General features: G+C 35.4%; 1 protein-coding gene, 1 long non-coding RNA gene, 1 other non-coding gene and 1 pseudogene across 3 annotated transcripts; 3 read left to right on the top strand and 1 right to left on the bottom strand.

Annotated features, from left to right (window-relative positions):
* Nucleotides 1-230: 230 nt before the first annotated feature.
* LOC146955233 (F-box/kelch-repeat protein At3g23880-like) lies at nucleotides 231-1,423 on the top strand. Its single transcript, XM_085708251.1, has one exon. The coding sequence runs from the start codon at nucleotides 289-291 to the stop codon at nucleotides 1,411-1,413; it is 1,125 nt and encodes a 374-aa protein (XP_085564377.1). The 5' UTR covers nucleotides 231-288; the 3' UTR covers nucleotides 1,414-1,423.
* A 1,832-nt stretch (nucleotides 1,424-3,255) lies between these two features.
* On the top strand, nucleotides 3,256-5,498 carry LOC146955234 (putative L-type lectin-domain containing receptor kinase S.5 pseudogene; annotated as a pseudogene).
* A 3,411-nt stretch (nucleotides 5,499-8,909) lies between these two features.
* LOC146955235 (small nucleolar RNA Z161/Z228) lies at nucleotides 8,910-8,995 on the bottom strand. Its single transcript, XR_015025313.1, has one exon. It is a non-coding gene; the product is annotated as a small nucleolar RNA Z161/Z228 (small nucleolar RNA).
* Nucleotides 8,996-10,822: 1,827 nt separating this feature from the next.
* Nucleotides 10,823-13,005, top strand: LOC146955236 (uncharacterized). The gene is made up of 2 exons (XR_015016540.1): nucleotides 10,823-11,561; nucleotides 11,666-13,005. It is a non-coding gene; the product is annotated as an uncharacterized LOC146955236 (long non-coding RNA).
* The last annotated feature ends 11,246 nt before the right edge of the window (nucleotides 13,006-24,251 follow it).

Below are 24,251 nucleotides of genomic sequence, written 5' to 3' on the forward strand. Positions count from 1 at the left end.
TTTTTATTCAAAAAAAAAAACAGTTTATGATTTTTTTTCTTTTTAAGGAAAAAAAGTTTTTGATTATTATTTTGTAATTTTCAGAGTTTATGGGCAAAATATTTTATAACCTTCCCACGCGTTCGTCCCTTATAAAATCATCATCAGCCCAAAAGTCCCAGCCTAAACCTAACTTTGAATCCGATAAACCCTAATCACCAGCCTGCCTTCCTCCCTTATATAATCAAAACTTCCCAGCGCCTCCCCTAAATCACCGAAGACTCACACGCCGTTTCTTTCCAACCCCCGATGGAGGAAACAACCGCTTCCACCAAAACCCTAACACTCGGTGATTCACTTCCGTTTGACCTTGTGGCTGAAATCCTATGTCGACTCCCTGTCAAATTCCTCCTACAATTCCGCTGTGTCTGCAAGTTATGGAATTCTCTAATCTCAAATGATCCTAAATTCATCAAAAAACACCTTCGCATGATGTCAACAACCGAACACCACCACCTCGTCACAACCACATGGATGATGGCAAAAGAGCTAACTGTAATGTCTTATCCATTTGACTCTCTTCAACTCGACTCTATTTTCACCTCTAACCCCACACAGCTCGATTACTCTCCAATTATTACATCATGGAGGGATGGCCTCATTGCTTCATGCGACGGTCTCCTTTGTTTTGTCATTGATCAACGTCTCGCTGTTCTCTATAACCCTTGCATTAGAAAAGTAAAGAAACTACCTTCTTTAGATCTTCCAAGAGAAGAAGGTTCAAATCTATTTGCATTTGGCTATGATCCTTTCATTGATAATTACAAGGTTGTTTCTGTTTTTTGTTATGGTCGTAAATACAATGTTGCTTGCAAAACTCAAGTTAAAGTTCATACGTTGGGCACCGACTCTTGGAGAAGGATTAAAGACTTCCCTTCTAAGTTTCTTTGTGATCGACATGGAGTATTTGTGAGTGGCACAGTTAATTGGTTGACACATTTTAATTCAAGTCGTGACTTATGTGTCATTGTTTCTCTACATTTGGGAAAGGAATCTTACGAGGAAATACTGCATCCTGATTCTGGAAATTTTAATATCTCGACTTTGGATATCCTGAGGGATTGCTTGTGCATATTTTCACGAAAAAGAAATGACTCTTTTACTGATGTTTGGCTTATGAAGGAATATGGAAATAAAGACTCTTGGATTAAATTGATTCGGCTTCCTTCCTTTGATGATTACCGTTGCACTCTTAATACAAAAATAATATATATTTCCAATGATGACAACCACATGCTGTCTATGTTAAGAGAGGATGGTAGATTGAAGTGGGTAGTTTACGATTCCAAAAATGATACCGTAAAGAGTTTGAAGATTCAAGACTTGAATCGGATAGAATCAAAAGTCTACGTAGAAAGTTTGATATCACCTTGACTATAATATTATTAGGATGTAGATGTTGCCTTTATCACCTGAGTATGAGATTCAATCCAACTTTTATGTTTATTTTTTATTTTTTTATGTTATTTTGTTTGAATTTATGTTTGTTTGGAGTGTTGGTGTGACTTCGTGGACAATTGTTAATTAATGGTGAATGAAATTTGCGGCTGGAGAAATTGTTTTATTATTTTCATTTGTTTGTTCGTTAGAGTTGTTGGTTTCTGAATTGTGCTTTGTTGGTATGTAGATTGATTTTCGAAGAATATTGAAGTTAAGATTTGATTTTCTTATTGAAATTAAGATACACCTGCTGCCAACTAGAGTTCTTTATGTTTTTTTTCATTCAAATCAACCTCTTGCATAAGATATTAATAAGATTGATTATTCAATCACTCAGTGAAGCACAAATCCTCTTTGGTTGGGTTTGGTACGCATGCATTCTTCACCGGTGTGGATCGAGTTTGTTCTTACAAATTTGGTTTTTTTTGCTGAAGCTTCTTGGTGAATAATAACGGGATTGAAAATGTATGCAATGTTTGTACATGTGATTGAGTGCTTCTCTGGTCCTCTGAAAATTTATGATGTGAAAATTGCGTGAGTTGTTTACCTGTTAATCGTTACCAAAATGTTACAAACTTTGGAAACAAGTGCTACTGATTTCTACTTTAACTGGATTTTAACTATTTTACACAAACATGTACTTACACAAACATGTACCGCGATGCGCCCTTAAATGACATCCTGATTGGCGTCAAGGCTTGCTTGCTAAGTATTGTTATTATTATTGTTGTTTTTGTAAGATGAAACGCCTTTGGTTTTATGGTCACGTCCGTCCTAACTTATAAGATCCAATTGATTATTTTGCCAAAGGACATTTGTAAGAAGCTAAATCAGGTGATTCACAAGTTTATCTGGGTTGGCAACACAACCCCAATAAATCAAGATGGGATAGGTGTTTTAGAGAGACCCATATGATTAATAAAGCCCTTGATGATGATAACTTGGAATCTCCTAAAACTGAGAATCTTAGGGTGAAACTAGCAAATCATATTCCTCGGATGTTTGGAAAGGTTTGGCATGATAAGTTAGAAGGCATAATGTAGGGTATTGGTGATGGTGATAACATGTGTTTCAAGAATGACATATGGCTACCTTCTTGCATCAAAATGATAGGCCAATTACAACTTTTCATATGACCTAGATTCCAATTTCAAAAGTAAGTCCCTTCAACATAAATAGAAGCTAGATTTCAAGTATGTTATGTGACTTTGTACCAATCTATAGCATTTGGGATCCATTCAACATCCAAAGGAAGTGCTCAACCTCATTAGATGTTATTTCTTGCTGCCTTTTTTCTCCAAATCTTCTTATGCCCTGCTTTTAGAAATGGTGTCGTTGAAAATGAAGAAGTAAGGGAGAGGTGTCGTTGAAAATGTATATAGAAATGGTTCAGATTCTAGAGTTAACATTTTCTCAAGAGTATAAAAAAGTATATATACTTCAAACAAAATTAACACTGTCAAAAAAATACTTCGATCAAAATTAACACCGGGTCAAAAAATTAACATTATTCAGTGACGTAACATATCCTCCTTTGTCAAATACAAAATAAAATATAATATCTTCCAATAGGAAGTTTTTTTCCTTTTATATTCTTTATTATTGGGGAAGGACATAAGAAATTTCCAAGAAATAGACAGAAAGATAAAAATACAAGGAATTCAAACATTTTAAACAAGTATCTACGTCATAGACTTATAGTACTATATACACATATATGTAAATGTTATACTATGGTATGGTATATCTTTTAAAAGCTAGATTTATACCCTTCAATTAAATCTCTTAATGGTGAAATTATCCAAATTCAGGCCATTGTCTCTTTAATTCCCTATCAATAAAACATGGTGAACTTGTCTTTGCTACTCAAATATCAATCAGCAATACTCATATTCAGTATCATAGCCGTTACCAAAGTTGGCTGTTTTTATTTCAATTTCCCAACCTTTCAACAAAGTGATAGATCAACCAACTTGCTACTAAGCAAATACTCAAACATATACAAAGATGCCATTCAAATTACCCCAGATCTTCGTGGTGATGAAACTCGTCACTTTTACTCTGGTCGTGCTTTATACAACAAGCCATTCACAATTTGGAACAAAAACAAAACAACAGCTTCCTTCAACACCACTTTTGTTTTCAACACAAGTCCTGTAACTTCCCCTGGTGGAGAAGGCATAGCCTTTATCTTAACTTCAGATACAGCTCTCCCTGACGAAAGTGATAACACAACAGCAGATGGAATTCTTGCAGTGGAGTTCAATACACGACAAAGTTCCACGCAAGATGGTCCTGACAACCTTGTTGGAATCAATATAAACAATATCTTTGCCTCTTTGGTTTGAAACAAGCATCATTGGAAAACACTAAGGTCAATCTTTCATCTGGTTTAGATGTAACTGTGAGAATTCAATATTCCGATGATATAATATCTGTTTTTGGTTCAATGAGTAAAAATTCAAATGATTCTATGGAGACCCTTCTGGTATCTCCACCTCTTAGTCTCTCTTCTTATCTTAAACAAGAGGTTTATGTCGGTTTCTCTGCTTCAACAAGCAATACCTCAGAGACAAACAGTGTAAGAGCATGGGAATTCAACGGGGTAGATATTGCAAATAGTAATAAGACTAATCTAAATCTCTTGTGGATTATTTGGATTATAATTCCAATTTTGATAATCATAGGCGTGTTGGTATTTTTCTTGGTATATCGGAAAGTGAAAAGAAGCATGGAGATTCAAGAAGATACATATCCAAGGATAGAGGATCAAATTCAGTACTCGTCAATGGCACCAAAGAAATATCGACTAAAGGAATTGATGAAAGCAACAGGTGGATTCAGCCATCAAAACAAGCTTGGTGAAGGTGGATTTGGAACTGTTTATAAGGGAATCCTTGGAGAAATCAATAAAGAGATAGCTGTGAAGAGAGTCTCAAAGAATTCGCGTCAAGGAAAGAAAGAATTTATAGCCGAAGTTACAACAATTGGAAGCCTTCACCACAAAAACTTGGTGAAACTCATTGGTTGGTGCTATGAAAGTAAAGAGCTTCTCCTTGTTTTTGAGTTCATGCCTAATGGAAGCTTAGACAAATACCTATTTAACCAATCGAGTGAACTCGAATCACATTATTCGAAAGTACTTGATTGGAAAACTAGGAATGGTGTGATTCGTGACGTGGCTCAAGCATTGGATTATCTTCACAATGGTTGTGAAAAAAGGGTACTTCATAGAGACATTAAAGCAAGCAACATAATGCTGGATTTTGATTACGTTGCAAAATTGGGTGATTTTGGATTGGCGCGAATAGTTCAAATGAGAAATGAAACTCATCATTCAACAAAGGAAATTGCAGGAACACCAGGCTATATGGCACCGGAAATATTTTTAACCAGAAGAGCGACGGTTGAAACAGATGTATATGCATTTGGTGTACTTGTTTTGGAACTTGTGTGTGGAAAAAGACCAAGAAATATGTATGCACAAGATGATTATAAATATAGTATTGTGTATTGGGTTTGGGAGCTTTATGGAGAGGGAAAAATAGTTAGTGCAGTTGATGATAGGATTAGTGAAGAGGATGGAATTGAAAAGGTTGAAATTGTGCTTATTCTTGGGTTGTCTTGTTGTCATCCAAATCCACATGAAAGACCAACAATGAAAACTGTTCTGATGGTTCTTAATGGAGAAGCTTCTCCTCCAATGGTTCCGATTGAAAGACCGGCTTTTGTTTGGCCTGCTATGCCTTCATCTCTCAAACAAAATGAAAATTGTTCTCTAATCAGTGGAACTCTCACTCCATTGACTCAACTTAGTGGCAGATAGAAAATTAGAAATCATCAATTGTGTTCACCAAAACTAAGAAATCACTTTTGTTTAGAATTAATGGTCTTTCTAATATATATCAATACATACATATGTATGTTATGTACTATAGGTTGATATATTTTTTCAAACGACTATGTTTTCTTTTGTAAACTTTTGCAGATATAGAACATTTGCCTCTACATGACCCAAATTAACTATCTCAATGATGGAATAGGAAAATGGCTTGTTCAATTCTTTGAAAAGAACGGGTATTGAATGGAACTAGGAGACACCAATTTTTATCGGAGTCTATGAAGCCCAAATGCGGGTGCGAGTATGATACGATACAGGTACATAAATACGCTATTTTTATCAGATACGGCTAAGATATATTAACAAATTTTATATATTAAAACTTATATGTATGTAAAATACCTGAAGAAAATAAACATTGATTACCCTTCATTATTATATGTATGTAAAGTTTTTTTATAAACCATACGTATATGTGAAGTATCTTGTAAGTATCCTTGTGTATCTATGGAGTATTTTATAAGTATTAGATAAAATATTCTTTAAAAATTAAAATAATTAATTTCGATACTTCGTGAGTACGTATCCGTGGAGTATCGGTATCCGATACGTTTCCTATACGGGTACGTCTCCGTTTTGGAGTATGCGGACTTCATAGGTCTTTTCATAACAACTTTTTCTTTCAAAGAGTCTAGCCGTAAAACTTTCACACTCCGAAGAAAAAGGATATCGTGGGTTCAAATTTTTATTCCACCATATCAAACATCCTTACATATCATGTTTTGCTTTCAACTGATTTTTTCGTCTATGAGTTTTCTAGCCATTTCATCTACTCTCTCCGATCCTTTTTATAAAAAAAAAAAACCAAAAATCATCACAACCAAAACGGTCATTAGTTCTTGCAATTTTTTGAATGTTTTTACAAATATATTCTCATACAAATTTGTGAACTAATATACCCACCAACACTGATAAACAACATTCAATGAGGGCTAGAAAAATCTTTTAAACAATAAATATATCTTAAAAGGTTGTGACTTTTTCTTATAAATAGAACCAATTTTTTTTTTTAGAATTTTCTTATAAAATAAGACCGGAGAGTATTATCTTTCACGTTGTCACCCAATTGAGAAAAGTTAATCCTTCCTTTCAAGTGAGCCTTGAAATATTTTTTGTTGTTTTTCTTCAAACTTCTTTCATTTTTCTTGAATCGTATATGGTGAGGATGGTAATTTGATGTCAAAGATTTGTTATGAATGTGGAGCATTGCGAGAAATAATAATCTGATACAATTTGGAGTGAGAAGAAAATGGGTGGCTCAATACTACACTTACAAACAACACCCTTTTCTTCTCAAGGGATTTGATTCTCTTATATTATTGTGCCATTTGATTGAATACTTGTGAGCACTGTTATTTTAAGTGCATTAATTCGATGTTTTTACTATAACTTACTGAGTTTAAATATTTCTTGCCATTATTTTAGATATGGCTTTATATGTGTTTAGTCCCTGCAAATAGAGGTCATTTAAAAAATGATTCATGTATTTCTTAATCCTTACAATCCTGAAATTACAAAAATACCTCTGTAATTAGTGATGTAGCAGCGATTAAGTGGGGAGAGAGACGAAATTTTAAGTGATTAAATTTTAGCAGGGCAAAATGCCAGGATTAAAGAATACAAGGACCAATTTTTAAATGACCCCTATTTGCACGGACTAAACACATATAAAAGCCTTTAGATATTGATTAAGTTATGATAACACATTGTCTCTATGCCTACCTAAAGTGAAAGCTGCATTGGCTAAATTTCTGCTTGATTGTTTATTTGTTGTCTGCATAAGCTTTGTTGCCAAGTGAACCAATACACAAATATTAGCATTATGAATTTGAGATCCAATTAAAATGTATCATTTGTTAAGTTTAATAAAAGGTATACAGTGTGCAGAAGTAGCTTGCTTTGATAGTCTAAAGCTAAACTACCTTTAGTCTTTAAGGCTCTGACCAGGTGTTAGTAGACTCTAAATCCATTATTTACGTAATTGTAATATTTGTTAAGTCTAATCCACAAAGACAACAATCTAATTAAGAAACTTTTATTAAAGAAGAAATTAATTTAAACTATTAAAAGTTGTTCAATTAACAAGTATATACTACCTCCGTCCCTTATTATAGGACCCTTTTAGAAAAAACACGGGTTTTAAGAAAGTTGATTATTGTGTTAAATTTGTTGACAAATGATATTTTTTTCCATGTTTGTCCTTCTAATAATTGAAATCATAATTCATTATTTACCTATATTAATTACCCACTACTACTTGAATAATGCACCAAATTAAAACCATGGCACAAAAATTGGAACGTGAATAGAATAACCATGGCACAAATATTGCAACGTGAATATAGAAAAAACTTTATTTTTTTTCCACAAAAATTTGGAATCACTCTTTTTTTCCCAAAATTTTAATTTTGAAGGCTCCAAACTTAAAAATTTTAGGAATTATTTGCAAATTTCTAACGCCATTTTTTTAAGAATAAGGAGCATGAAACAAGAGTATATATACGTATAGAAAACTAAACATATTCTTCATAAAAAATTATAGGAAGCCATGGAACCACTTCTTAACATAGATTTAAACATCCCTTTTAATCCTTGTGATCACGATGATAGCATAAATCAGTTGTCCGGCCTCAACTTGTCTGCTAATATTGAAGACACTTCACCATCAAGAGATGATTCTAACATTGAATTACACCATGAATATCATTATAAAGGCAGCTTCAAAGAATGGTGCATGAATGAGAGTTACTACTCTTTTGTTTTCCCAAGTAAACTTATTGCTGTTCTTTTATCAAAGGAAAAAAGAATTTATTGTTTTTCAAAAAAATATGTAGAGTAAATAGGGGTAATTTTGTAAAGAAATAATTAATGCACTTGAAAATATCAAAGGGGTCTTATAAAAAGAGACAATATTTTTTTCTAAAAGGGTCCTATAATAAGGGACGGAGGTAGTAATTTTTTTTTTAAGAACAAGTATAGAATTTTTTAAGTCTAATAATACATAAAGATATATTTCTTCTTTTATGTTTCATAACATGTGCACAAGTTACGACAACACATAAATAAAACGTTTTTATCCACAACAAATAAATAACAAACCGGACACTCATGTGCACCATGTTGAGCCTTCCCGCAGTTAAAACAAGTCTCACTTCTCCCCTATCTTGACTAGACCACACCATTCTTCTTTCTCCATTAACCATTACCACGATTCTAAGAGTAAGGAAAGAAGTAGCTGGTGCTGGTCCAGTCAAAATGGAGGGAAGATGGTTTGTTTCAAATGTAGGGAACCGGTTAATATCAATTCCGAAGCCAAAAACGTAGTCTAGTGGATATCATTGAATTATGCTATTTTAATGGCAAACTAACAGATCTACATTTCAAAATGTCAAGGAATATTTTGAACAGTGAAATGAATTCAAAAGTAAAGTATAGGAGAAAAAAATCTCGTAAAGTATAGGAGAAAAAAATCTCAAGGAAAATAATAAGATTCAAGATCTAGAAGGCGATGCAATAAAATAGAGAGAAAAACCATCAGAAATATAGGATTAATGCATCAAGGGAATCTCAGACGACCGTCGTGAGTATTGAAAATCCAAATTCATCATATGGTTTTCAATTGAAATAAAAGAATTAAAAAGAAGAACAAATTAAACAGGAAAATAAGCACAAAACAAATTAATAAATAAAGTAGCAGAAACAGGGAAGATAAATAAAATGAACTGTGAACGGTGAATATACGAGAGGTGTTGAGAGAACAAAACTATTTAAAGGAGTGAGATTAGGGTTTGGAATGGTGTATGCGTATTCTCAATTCTACCCTTACTTGATATCTCAAAGCCCAATGATATTTTGGGCCTAGTGTTGTTTGCAAGCCTCTCTTTTGAATTTTGCTCTTCACCCAGCACAAGTCACTCGCACCCTGCAGCGTTTCCATTTTTACCCCTGTGCAAGTTAAGTCATGTTGCGCATCTTAACTTGCGCAAGTTGTATTTTATGCGTGACTTAAGTGGCGTTGCGTGAGTTAACTTGCGCAGCGTTACTTAAGTCATATATCAGCAAAACAGAAACACATTTCCCTCATTTCTCCAACTTCCCAACTTCGAAATTTTTCCCCCATATCCGATTTTCATCATTCTTGCGCCATTCAAAGCCAATTTCTCCCACATTATCAAGTAAGTGATGATTACCCTACTTAATTGCATTTAACTTGAAGAAATTTTAGTTTTTTTGAAGAAATATGACATTTTTAGGTTTTTATAAATTTTGCTTGCATGTTAGTTTTGATGATTGTTAGTGACGAATTAACTTAGGAATTGTTGTTTAGAAGTTGTTTAGAGTAGAATGTGGTAGTTTAGGGTCTACAAATTATTAGATTAAGGTAGTTGTTTGAAAATTGCACACCATGTGTTTGGTAAAATGTCTCAATGGTAATTATTTTGTTTTTTTTGGATTGTGACTTATCAAATTAGTTAGCATATAGTTTGTTAATTTTGATTATAACATGTTTGACTGCAATGTGGTAGTTTACGGATTGAAATGACATTGTTGGAATTTTAGTGTTGTTGTTGAATTGTTGGAAATGACACAATGTGCGTGTGAAAATGTATATTGAATTTGTGTTTTGTTAAATGTTGTGCAGATATGCCTCAGAGGAATACGTCTCAGAGACCGCCCGAGCCGTCTCAGGATATGAGTGACAGACTTAGGGCAGGGAGGATGGCCCCTACTGGTAGTGCACGGAGGGAGAAAGAGGCATTACGCCTTCCTATGGCTGGTCGAGGGAGAGGTGGAGGAACGAGACTTGGTAGACTTGATGCTGCATGGGGGTTAACGTCGCAGACGGGTCCATCCCAAACGGTGGACCCGACGCAGTATCAACAACATTATGAGGTCTATCAGCAGCCGCAGGATCATGCCTATCACTTTTAGGCGCCTCAGCCTCATCAGTATCAGTTTGTTATTGAGGAGCCTGCTGTTGAGGAGCCGCCTGTTATTGAGGAGCCTCAGCAGAATGATGAGCCTGAGCAGCCTGAGCAGCATGATGGCGGGGCTCGTTTTCAGGGGGTGTTGAGGGTGGTGTACGAGGCCTGTCCGGACGGCTATGCAGGGGGGCCTTCTGATCTCACCCTTTTACCTCACTTTGGTGGACATGTGGCATGCAGGATATGGGTTGATGCCGATGTAAGTATAATTTAATGTTTATTTTACTTCTTTTTTGTTTTGAAATTCAATTAAAATAATTAATGTTGTTGTTAAATGTCTATGCTATTCTTACTCAGTGTTTATTTTACTTCTTTTACTATTTATACAACTTATTCTAATTATTATTTTACTTATTTATTGTTAGAATTAACATTTACGTTAGCATATATTTAATGTTTGTTTTACTTATTATTTATTTAACGGTGTTGTTTGTTGTGTTTTGTTTTTGTATTTCAGTTTCGAAGAAAACATAGGGTGAAAGGTATCTCGCACGGGGAAGAAGCTGAGCTTTAAAAATTTGGCATTGCCTATGCCGGGGGAACAAAATGAGTGGTTTTGGGATGAAGTGAATATGTCTGGTCTGACTCCCCTCCTGACTAGTGTGTACGAGAACATATCTCACGGGTTCGTTTGTGCGATGACAGAGAGATGGCATGAGGAGACCAGCAGCTTCCATCTACCAGTTGGAGAGATGACCATTACACTAGATGATGTGGCGTGTCTCCTAGGCATCCCTATCACTGGGAGACTCCTTCCTGATAGAAAGTTAACCCGTGAGGAGGGGCTAGAGATGATGCAAACAGACCTACTGTTTACAGAGGAGGGTGTTGCTAAGGAGCTGACAAAACAGGGTGGTTCTCACATCAGTTTTGGTGTACTGAAGAGGCGATACGAGGAGCTCTTGAATAGGTGTAATCAGCTTCTTGAGATTGACACAGTTGAGGAGCAAAACGAGCGAGCTCAAGTTAGGGTGGCCCGCGTTAAGGCGTTTCTGTTGCTCTTGCTTGGCTGAACCATTTTTTCCGCCAAGAACAGCAAAAACATTAATATTCTTTGGCTGCTTGCGCTGCAAGATATGGACGAGTTGGACAGCTGGTCATGGGGTGGGATGAGACTTGTTTTCCTATATGACCAGCTATCTCTTACCTCCGACTCATCTGTTGCCTCCTTTGGTGGTTACATGACATTACTTGTGGTAATATTTGTTTTTCTTCTTTTTTACTTATTGGATCGTAAATGTTTAGTTGTTTGTATAATTCTTTATTTTGGTATAAATATTTGTTTCTTTGTGTTTGCAAGGATGGACTTTGGTGCATTTCTCGAACATCATTCCGAGGATTGATGGTGATGCCTACGACCCTACTGTTTCCACGCTTGTGAGTAAATGGAAACCTCCCAGGGGCTTTTCTGATCCGGGACACTACCGAGTTGCCATCGATTCGATGAACCTTTCTCATTTCACCTGGAGGCCGTATGAGAGACGACGACACATCACGCCCTTTCAGGATATATGCTGGTACTCCGGATGGATCATGGCCGGCAGCGACAGGATGGTCCGTCACTTGCCATAGCGGGTTCTTCGGCAGTACGGGCATGTCCAGAGAATTCCCAGGCCTCCTACAGACATTGAGCTTCTTGCAGCGGATGACGTGGCCTAGGCCTTCACGGAGTTTGCTCTACATGTCCTCAGCCATCAGCAGAGGGGTCTTTCGGTTCCAGATAACGAGTCGTGGTTTCATACTAGGGGGTACATGAAATGGTTCGTTAGAGTATCACATCCTATTGTGAACCCCCTACGGCCATTCCTGACTACGCAGTTAATGCCCCTCCTCGTCCTGTCCCTCCTTACGAGGAGGTTCTAGTTGAGCAGCAGTGGGCCAGACATCCTCCAGACCCATACCAGATCATCAGCAACATCAGAGCTAGAGTGGACAGTGCAATTGGGCATCCATATGTGTTTGGTAATCCAGAGGTTCTCCGCATCATGCAGGGCATACAGTCTGCGTGGAGCATGCTGGAGCAGGTGCCGGCTCCGCGGAGGAAGAGTAGGAGTCCACGGGATGGACCAGCACGACTTGTGTAGCTTTTATGACTTGTGTAGTTTTTTTTGTTTGACATTTTGAAAGATCAAGCTTCAACAACGACTCTTTGATGTGCTGGCAATTTCACAACGTCTCTTTCACACCTCTATATAAAGGAGTGAAGACTTAGAGTTTTGGTAATGCAAGAATGCTGAACGAAAGACTCACAACATTTTTACAAGTGCCAAACCTCTGCTGAAATTGTTCTGCATTCACTTAGAATTTCCTTGTCTCAAAGTTTCATCTTAGAAATTCTTAAGTTATTGAGTCTGTATCTGATTTGTATTGTGAGCACCTCTGATTGTATATCAAGTGTTCAACCTTAAACAATTTTCTGTGTAATTTTGTTTAGTTAGAAGACTCTTGCAGTTGTGCTTGAGCAGGGAAGTCTCTTGATTGTGTTCTTGAGCATAGGTAGACTCTTGCAAAGTGTGCTTGAGCAAAGGAAGTCTCTTGCAGGTGTGCTTGAGCAATTGTAATCAGATATTACTCTTAGTGAAATCTCCTTGGAAGTGCAAGGGGGACTGGACTACTTCCGGATTGTGGAAGGCACCAATATAATTGCTTTGTGTCGTTCTTCTTCTTCTCTCTCTGTTTTATTCCGCTGCGTTCAGATTCTGATTATCACTTCAGAAGCTGTTTCACTTAGCTTCTGATCAGTGTGTTCAGTTTTAGGAGAAACGAAGAATTTTTCAAAACACAATTCAACCCCCTTTCTTGTGTTTTTTCTCACCTTCATACTTAACTTGCGTGACGTATGTTAACTAACGCATACATTTACCCTTGCGTTAGTTAACTTGCGCAATGGTAGAATTGGAACGGCTGCAGGGCGCGAGCAAAATGTGCAGGGTGAAGAGCAAAATTTCTCCCTTTTTCTGTGGAAAGAATTCTACTCTTTACCCAAATAGTTTTGTTCACTCCCAAAGTAAAAGTCCAAAATGCCCCTACGCAACTTAACATGCGCTAGTTATATCGTTCAAAATACACTAGCGCATGTTAACATGCGCTAGTTCAAAATACACTAGCGCATGTTAAGTTGCGTAACGTGACTTAACATAAGTTCAAAATACACTAGCGCATGTTAAGTTGCATAGGGGCATTTTGGACTTTTATTTTGGGAGTGAGCAAAACCATTCGGGTAAAGAGCAGAATTCCTGTGGAAATTGCTCTTCTCCCTTTTGTTTTTGCTCATTCATGTCAACGTGAGTTAACTCACGCTGAAAAATGTCCAGCAATCAGCATGAGTTAACTCACTCTAGACATTTTTAAAGGAATGAGCGGTTTTGAAAAGGAGAAAAGCAATTTCCTTCCTCTGTGAGCATAGTTTTAAAACTCGGCTCGGTCATCGACTCGGTAGAGGCATTGGGTCACTGGGTCGATGGTCGAACCACTGGGTCACTGGTTGAACCGCATGGCTGAATCGGATCAAATCGGATGACTCGGTTAAATAACTCGGTGTTTAGATTAAATTTGCATAGGTATTTTATCATATTAAATTGGATTGAAACGGTGACTCGGTCAATCTAAAAACTAAAATAGTGACACATATAAAATAAAAATAAATATCCAACAAATATAATTTCATAGACTAATTATTATGAGCATTGAATAAAATATTTGAGTTTTATAATTATATATGCTTATGTTTTTTTACAAAGATTATATATGAAAAAAGATTACATAAAGTTATACTGAGGTATTTTTGAACAAAAAAAATTAAACAAAAAAAACTGTGAGGTATTTGTATTAGAAGAAAAATAAAAATTAAAAGGAATTTGCTTTTGGAAAAGATGGCACAAACAATGCTCTTTATCCATAAATCTGTCATTATATACGTATTAAAAGCAACTTAAACACAAGAATAGATGGTGCTTCAGTGGGTGTGGGAGATTTAGCTTCAAGAGGCAGGTCACTAGTTCTACTCCCAACAGCGCCACTTTTTCGAAAATAATTAAACTGAAATCTGTTCTTGCTTCAAACTGTTCCGGTTTTCCTAAACCACCGGTTCATCGAGTTTCGGCGGTTTTAACCGAGTCGCTGCGGTTCGTGCCGGTTTAATTGCATGACCGATCTGTCATGTGAACTGAACCGGACACCCCACCGGTTCCCAGTCGGACCGGTCCAACCGGCCGGTCCGATCCGGTTTTCAAAACTATGCCTGTGAGTTATCAATTGAAATCTTGCTCAAAGATTATTTAACCAAATAAAAAATGATCAGGTTTATTTAATCAAGCTGAAATAATAAACAATGATAGCATTATAAAAAAAATAAGTCTATTTTTTTAAGATGTTAGTTTTCATATTTATAAAATTGCAAGGCCGGACGTCGTGACCCGGGTTCGAACCCGGGACCTCACGATTGTATGTGAGTTTAATTTAAGTGGATTACCACTTCATCTAACACCAAAAAAAAAAAAATTATTGTCAAAATACATTTGACATTAAGAAATTCCCTAAAGCTTTAAATTTGAGCTTAAAAACAAAGTTTTCATTGTTGGAAGTGGTTATATGACACCGAGTGTTGTTAATCCTCTCTATGAAGCTTTAAGCCCCTTTGATTTAGGTTCTTTAAAAGTTGTGCAGGAATTCTGCTAACAATTGAATGTCATGCCTCCTTTCAAAAAAAAAAATTGAATGTTACGCCTCATCAAAGATTTAATTTTTCTTATGTTTACCACTTAGTTGATTTAGGTATATGATTTAATTCATATACATTGACGGTGTAAAAATTTTTTAGTTATGATCTTTCATATTGTTGTGCATAGTTTAATTATAGTCAAATGTTGATGATATTGTCTTAGAAAGATTTTTTATTTTTTTTTGAATCTGCTAAATTTTATTAAGCTGAACTAAGTGTAAGACACACCTAAGAACGCGCAGTCCAAAAAATAGCAAAAATAAGCAGACAACTGCTGCTGTAACAACTAACCCAGCCAAATTAATACACAGTTCCGCAAACACCAGCCAACCAGCACCGCAAAAACCAAAAAGCCAGGCCTACTGCAGTTGTTTTAACAGCGGAACTGCTGCATTAACTGTAAAAAAAAACCAGAAAAAAAGATTGCAGTCGCAACAGAATTCCAGTACGCCTAAAAAAACCTCACCCCCAATTATCTCCTTAAACATTCCTTTGGGTCCCAACACCATTCATAGAAAAGGGACGCCGAAATTTTTATGAATTAGACACCACCGCCAAGACAACACTCTTGTTTCCTCCACAATCTCATCCCACCTAATAACCGTACTATTAAAAATACAATTATTTCTAACTTTTCAAATGACCCACAAAGTTGTATGCCAAATTAACCTCAAACCTTCTCTAACCTTCTTTAGACTGCTGGATAGATACCTTTGGAAGCTAATCCTCTTGATAGTACAGTAGTAGCATCCAAATGTGCAAATGTCGTGGCAGGAGCAGGATTGGTCAAATCGTCTGCAGGTACATAAACTGCTTGAATAGAAGTTATAGACCCTTCTTTGGTAGAAGTAATTCGTTCTTGTAAAGTACCCATTTCAGTACCCAGGGTGGGTTGATAACCCACAACGGAAGGCATTCGGTCCAATATGGCAGATACTTCGGATCCGGCTTGGACAAAATGGAAGATATTGTCGATAAATAGAAGGATGTCATGTTCATTGACATCTCGGAAATATTCTGCCATAGTTAGGGAAGTTAAACCAACTCTCATACGAGCTCCGGGCGGTTCATTCATTTGCCCGTAGACTAGAGTTACTTTTGATTCCACAATATTTTTTTCATTAATTACTCCAGATTCTTTCATTTCCATATAAAGATCATTTCCCTCACGAGTACGCTCACCTACTCCGCCAAATACGGATACACCTCCATGAGCTTTGGCAATGTTATTGATCAATTCCATAATAAGTATCTATATTATCATTATAATTAGAAGAAATGCAACTAGTTACTGGTACAAATAACATAAAGAAATGTAACCAACGTTTATTGGAAAAAGTAACCCCAAAGATTTGGGACCAAAAGCGGTTAGCGGTGACCATTGAATAAGTTTCTTCCGCTTGAGTTGGGTTAAAAGCATGGAATGTATTTGCGCCATCACCATCTTCAAATAACGTATTTTCTACGGTAACACCATGAATAGCGCATAGTTGGGCAGCGCCTAATACACCAGCAACTCCTATCATATGAAATGGATTTAATGTCCAATTATGAAACCCTTGGAAAAATAGAATGAATCGAAATATAGCTGCTACACCAAAACTAGGCGCAAAGAACCAACTAGACTGACCTAGTGAATAAATCAGGAATATAGAAACAAAAATAGCAATTGGATCGGAGAATGCGATTGCATTATAAGGGCGCAATTGAACAGATCGAGCAAGTTCAAATTGAAGTAACATAAAACCTATTAATCCGAAAGCACCGTGGAGAGCAACAAAAGTCCACAGACCACCCAATTGACACCAACAGGTAAAATCTCCCTGTGCTTCAGGACCCCATAGTAACAACAAAGAGTGTGCTAAACTATTAGCAGGAGTAGAGACTACCGCAGTTAAGAAGTTACAACCTTCCAAATAGGAACTTGCCAATCCATGAGTATACCATGAAGTTACAAAGGAGGTACATGTGAACCAACCCCCCACGGCAAAATAGGCGCAAAGAAAGAGCAATAGGTCGGACCAACCCACAAAAACAAAACGGTCCCTCCGTAACCAGTCATCCATAATATCAAATAAATCATTTTCATCTTTGGTAAATTTACCAAGAGCTATAGTCATAATGATCCTCCTACTTCAACCATTTCCGAACACCCCCTAGCATTTTCAGGGATGGAACCTTCAAGGAATTTTTCATTTTATATATGATATGATTTCTCGAAGACTGTCCCTTCTTTTCTACTGGGTTTCGAATAGAAAAATACTTTTTTTGTCAATTGATATTTAATCTAGGTCAAATCCATTAACTTAATTGGGTTATTCCTTTCTAGTCTAAAAAATTCCCTAAGTCATGAAGTCATGACGCGGGAATTGTCTTATGACTTGTAAATCTGATAAATAATTCTTTTTAAAGAACTATTCCAGAAACAAATGAAATGATCGCTTTTATCACTTTTGTTACCAGCAGATCCGCAGACATACTACTCTTCTTTTATCAAATAATATTAAATAATATTATTCATGAATCTTGTTTGTGAAACAAAAAAAAAGTTTTATATATTCTTCTAATTTGTATGTCTAGGAAACTACTATAGAATCATATTTTTACTTTCTATTTTACTTTAATTTCTTTTATTGTTCTCTTTAGTTATATTTTTCTTTCATTCAGATTAAAAAAACTACAAAGTATACCTTTTTTTTGCAGATCTAGGTAAGAAATTCGAATATTTTTTTATCTATCTATTTTATCTATCTATCAGATTTTTTAATATTATATGGAGTTTTATTAAAAATAATAATTCTAAGTGAAAGTTTCGTCCATTAATTGCTTTAAAAGTCGAGTATGCATAGATATGAAAATTAAATATTTGATACTCGCGAAGTCATGATTTGATGGATTTTTCTATTTTATTTATTTATAGATATCTCATATCTTAAAGAAATAATAGAAATGTAATTTGATCTTTTCTTGTATTCGGAAATAAAGATATTTTTAAAGTAAAATGACTTATATGTTGGAACTTAGAATAGAATAAACCCTTCTGCGTGGAGAAGAGGAGTATCAATTTATTCCTAGGAACAATAAGATTAAATCCGAAATATTGACAGATTCTTGCGAAGTCCGAACTAAAGAGATATTAAAAACAAAAAACATCCACTGTTCGAATTTCATTTCTATCCAATTTGAATATCAGAACAGTGGATATAGTTATGATTCAATAGGTTAGGCCCACTTACTTTTTTTTAGAATCTTCCCCATTTTTAGATTGGAATAATAGATAATAGGATAGGAATATCTTATAATTAAAGGAAATATCACAGTCTAAATATATATATAGAAAAGAATACTCTGTCACTTTCTAACTAGAATGAGTTTACTCTATTCGAATTCATTCGAATGATAACAATAATTTAATAGAATAAAAACTCGACTTTTTAATGAAATTCAACTATTCCTTAGTTTTTTTTACAAAGAGAAACTTCTTACAAATATCAAGAATATCTCTATTCTTCCTTCAAATTGGAATACTATTGTTGTCATTTTTTGACAAAAAAGCCCCTTATCAGATTTGAACCGATGACTCACGCCTTACCATGGCGTTACTCTACCACTGAGTTAAAGGGGCTCCATTTGAGCCAATTCCCGAATAAGGAACCATCCAATATGGATATGAGTTTAGTACATCTATTTGTTACTGCATATACTCAAATTATATATATAGAATAGATCTATTTTTTTTACATAGCAACTTTTTAACGAACAATAAATTGGATTTACCTAGTGAGTATAGTTAAAAAAAAAGATTTTTTGATATTGGATTTGATAAATATCAATGGAATGGTTTTTTTCAAAACCAATTCGAATTGAAATCATCTTCATCATAACACAAAATTCATTTCATTGATACATGTATCCCCTAATTCAATCTTCTTAACACTGAATGAAAGCGAAAGAAATGAGGTGTTAATGCCGCGCCTGTTCCAGAAAATCAATCATTCCCTCAAAGGATTCTCTCTTTCTTTTGTTTTCTTTCGCATTATTTTTTTATAGTTTTATAGATTGGTGATTGGAATGAACAATTTCGAAATCGAAATGATATTTTAAGGAATTCTGAAAGATCGTTCTGATCGAATCATATCATTCCATTATATTGGCAATTTCAAAAAACTGTTCATACTATGTATGAACATAGTAGAATGGAGGTCGGGCAAGTATGCCCCCATCGTCTAGTGGTTTAGGACATCTCTCTTTCAAGGAGGCAACGAGGATTCGGCTTCCCTTGGGGGTAGGTACTACAAAAGGAAATTGATCAGGGATTATCAATAAAGACTAAAATTGATTCTTCTCGGGTCGATGCCCGAACGGTTAATGGGGACGGACTGTAAATTCGTTAGCAATATGTCTATGCTGGTTCAAATCCAGCTCGGCCCAAAAATTTGCTGATCGACAATGAAATGATATAACCCATTTGGTGTTCTCTGAAAATCACCAATGGGCTCCCATACAGAAGAATAAAATCTCGAGTGCTATTTCTTTTTTCCATATTACATATTTTTTCCACAAATTCGGATTTTGAAAAATTCCTATCGGGATTTTAAAATATAAAGTCTTAGGAAAGGATTAAAGTAAAAAAAGAGTCTTTTTTGTTTCCTTGATTCATTGATTTTTCAATCAAGTTAGCAATAAGGAACGAATTGTGAATAATCCATGTCGATCTCGCTAAAGTGCAGACCCATAAAAATATCAATATATAAGTCTGCCTCTTTCAGTTACAGTACATGGGTTCGAATCTAAAATAGAAAAACATAGGGTTTGAATGAAATAGTAAGAATATGTATGCTATACAACTTTTTCCCTGGGATTGTAGTGCAATTGGTCAGAGCACCGCCTGAACTTTGAAAACATATTCGGAGGCGTCACCAAATACCCTTCCAACACTTGAAAAGCTCCGCCCAAATCCTCAAAACCACACCACAATGAAGAAACTGGTGGTTTACCGATCCCCCCTCCGAACCACAATGCACACAGTTCAACGAGACATCCGCAGACAACATATTCCTACGAGAAAGATTGAGATGCGTAGGTATACAGTTAACTGGGTTTGGGCTAAAAACGCGGGCTTTACCCACAAAAAAGCATAAAATTACATATGCACCCCTCGCATTTCAGATGCTCGGGGTGCATGAGCAAAGCTCTAGGCGCATGGTGTGCCTTCTTGGGCCCAGTTTCTCTGATTTTCCGTCGTTTTAGGTCTTCGTCTTCAAATAACTTGCATCGGAACTTGAGAATAGAATTCCTCCCACCGTACAGTCTCTTGAGGCCTCATGAATCTTCATTCTTGGTCTTCCCAAAGTCTTCACAAATCTTCGGATGTTCATGATTTGCCAATTTGCATGATTTCTTCGTGAATTACTTCAAAAACCCCTAAACTTGGTATGTTTTGGGAAAACTAGGATTACAAACTCAAATATAGAAAACATTACAAAAGTCCCGAAATCATAGGCAATCGTTCTAATACTCCTCCTTTTTGCTGCTAAAACCAAATGAAAATGACTGAAAAATATGCTAAGAATAACGTAAGATGATTTGCCATCACTACTCACACACTGATGAAAAAGGAACATAACTTCCCCATCTTCCTTCTTTGCATCTTTATTTGCAGCTTGCTGAACATCAGTTGCATTTCTTGCTAATGCTTGTACACCATCGTTAACGACTTCAAGCACATCTTGATACCTAAAGATCACCTTCATCTTCACAACCCATTGATCATAATTCTTGTCATCAAAGACTGGTAGGTGCGCAGGGAAGTTTCCATTGTTGTGAGTTGCCATCCTTCACAAATTCTCCAAAGCATAAGAAAGCGTGTAAGCTTGTGTGTCAATATTAGGGTTTGGGAGAGAATTGAAAAAGAATGAAAATTGAAATAGATTCTAAAAATGAGAGTAATGAATCACTTGTTATTATTTACAAAGTATCAAAGAGCATATATATATATATATATACATGGAGACTTGTAACAAAATCTTTGTAACAAACTAAGGTTACTTAACCCTTAAGAAAACTGGCTCACTTAACTATCATGTTAACTATACATCTAACAACTAACTAGGGTTCTAACTAATTGAATTCAAGATCTTATAGGAGTAACATATAGAGCTAGTCTGGTCCATTTGATTCAACAGAGACATAATTTCTGAGAAGAAGATCAAAGAAGTGGAGTAAAATTGGTATAGCATATCTAGACCATACTAAAAAGCATATGGGAATCAGTTTCAAAGATCACATTAGTAAGCAATTATCTCGAGCATGCACAATCCCACTTTGAAGAGCCCATATCTCAATAAAAAGAGAGCTACTAGATGTCACCTTGTTATAAAAATCTATGACAAATTTTTTATTTTGATCCCGCAAATGACTTCCACACGAGGTTGAACCATCAACAAAGTTATAAGCACCGTCAACATTCATTTTAACCGCTTTCAATGAAGTGTTAGAGATAGTGTTCAAAAGAGAGTGATATTAGCACTACTCTTTGTTTTAATTTGTATGTGTGTTTTATATTGTGCTACCTCAATGATATATATTTAGTTACTCCAAATAAATTTATTTGTCAAAAATTAGTAGAAACATGAAAATCATAAGATTATCACATGATTGACAAGTTTATGTCATCTTATTTAGTTTCTTCATCAACTACTATTAGAGTTTTGTTAATTACGTCTTTGTTGCAAATGACTTAATTGTTTACATTGAAAAAGATATTGCTTGTGTGTTTAAAACAAAATCAATTAAAGATAAATTTGATTTCTTAAACTCAACTTTTTACTAAATTCAGTACTGTTTGGAAGTGAGAGATATTCTTTAGGTTACAAACCAACTTTTTGCTAATTTATTGTAATTTTGTAAAATTGACATAAACTCAATCCAAATGTCAGTGCTAGTGCTTGCAAGAATTGTTTAAATAGAATATAAGGTCAACAACCAAGTTGCTTGGGCTCCAGTGGCAAGGAGCTCTTTCCAAGGACGTACTCGGGGAATACCGGGTTCGATTCCCAGGGGGAACAATGTAACACCCTATTTCTATTAAAGCGATAAAACACGCGAATATAACAAATATTCAAGAAATAGACGCTACGTCTAACACAAAATCCAAAATCCAAACATACATGTATATGTGTGTGTGTGTGTATATATATATATATATATATAAAATATCTCAACAGTCGCAGCGGATACCAATCAAATAACTCCAACATATACATGCCATGGTCAAATACAACCGCAACTAAAAATCCTTCAAGTCCGACACGTGGACAACATCAACAAGATAAAACAGAAATCAACAAGACATAAAAGACTCTACGACCTAATCAGAGCCTAAAACTACGACTCCAGACGATAACGGAGAAAGCTCCCGCTATCAAGCACTCACCAATAAGCAACTACTCCTGCACAACGTCTACCCATTCATACAGACAGGTAGGCGGCAAAAACCACTGGGGGTAAGGTAAGCTTTACATTAATCATAATCAACAAAAACAGACATAAGCATTCAAGGATTCATGGATAACATATATACATAACCATCCCTCCTATAATACTAGCATCACATGATTATTATCCCCCATACCATACACCTCAAGCTATCACATTACTAACATAACATAGCATGCATATTCAATCTCTAATCAAGTATTCGACATAAGCTCATCATTTATCAACGCCAACCAATGAAAGGATTACTCACCTCGTTCCTCATTTAGCATACTTAACTCAACAAGTACAATTCATCATTTCAAAGTTATAAGCAAGCAATCATCATCAACAAAGAAATCACCACATCATATATATATATATATATATATATATATATACAATTCTCACTTCATCATTATTATTAAAATAATTATCATCAAATTGATTCACCAAGTGTATAAACACAAACAAGTAAAACATGAAATTAGAGCATAGTCCAATTATTCACAACCATCAACAAAATTCACCAATGTACATATACACCAATCTACACAATCACAACATTCACCAAATTTCACCAATGCACAAATTCAACAAGTCACATATTTAATCATGACATAATTCATCACCCAATCAATTCCAAATATCACAAGTATGTATTCATCAAACACACTTATCATCAACAATTATCATTCACATGCCACATCAAGACATCATTTCAATATGCAATGCGCCTAGACTCGACACATATACGCATGTGGTACCAAATCTCCTCAAGGTCGTCACCCATGATGCAACAAAAACATAATATGTAAGAGTCCATCTCCTCTTACAATTCACCTATGTAAAGTCCATCTCCTTTACATTTCAACATATGACCCAATATGATTATGATGCATAGACATACAAGTAAAGACCCAATAATGCAAAAACTCCAACAATTATATCACCAACAACAATGTAAAAGTCCATCTCCTTTTACATTAATCAACTCAACAAGAATTGCATTATCAAGTATTCACGTCCACACAATCAATCAAATCATAATTCAACTAAGGGTCATCATCACATTATCATAAACATACATCTACATCAATTCACAATATACCTCCACATTCCATATACTTCATAATTTAGTAAAATGGCACAACACATCATTTCATGATAAATATCATATTCAACCTTCAACCATCATCCACATATCTTCAATTAATCATATAAAACCATTCATGAAAGATTTATAAGGTAATCGGTTTAAAAGAACCATTTTCAACAAGTTCGTCTCTCAAAATCACAACATTAGAAATATTTAAGCAATTGAGCCAAAACCAAGTAAACAAGTTCGAATGTCTCAACTAAGCATACCTCTAGGCCACATATGAGTGCAGTAGAGGATACCTTGGCGTTTCACCGGCTAAAAACGACGAAATCATGAAAATCACAAAGTTCGTCTCACTTTGTCATTTTTACAAAAGAATCCCATTTTCAAAGCAAAACATGTCAAGACTTGATGAAACCAATCACAACCATTTTTAGAAATCATATGAACATTATACAACCTTAATCCTACTTCAATTTCCGAAGAAAAACGAGTTTCCGAAAAATCGGCGTTCTTGGACCATTTTTCAAAAGTTAAGAGAATTTCACAAATCCAAGTCCAATTTGATTCAAATAAAATTCCAGTAGG

Source organism: Medicago sativa, chromosome 1 (genome assembly GCF_051527215.1).
Source record: "Medicago sativa cultivar Bolivia chromosome 1, Bolivia_mono, whole genome shotgun sequence".
Lineage (NCBI taxonomy): Eukaryota > Viridiplantae > Streptophyta > Magnoliopsida > Fabales > Fabaceae > Medicago > Medicago sativa.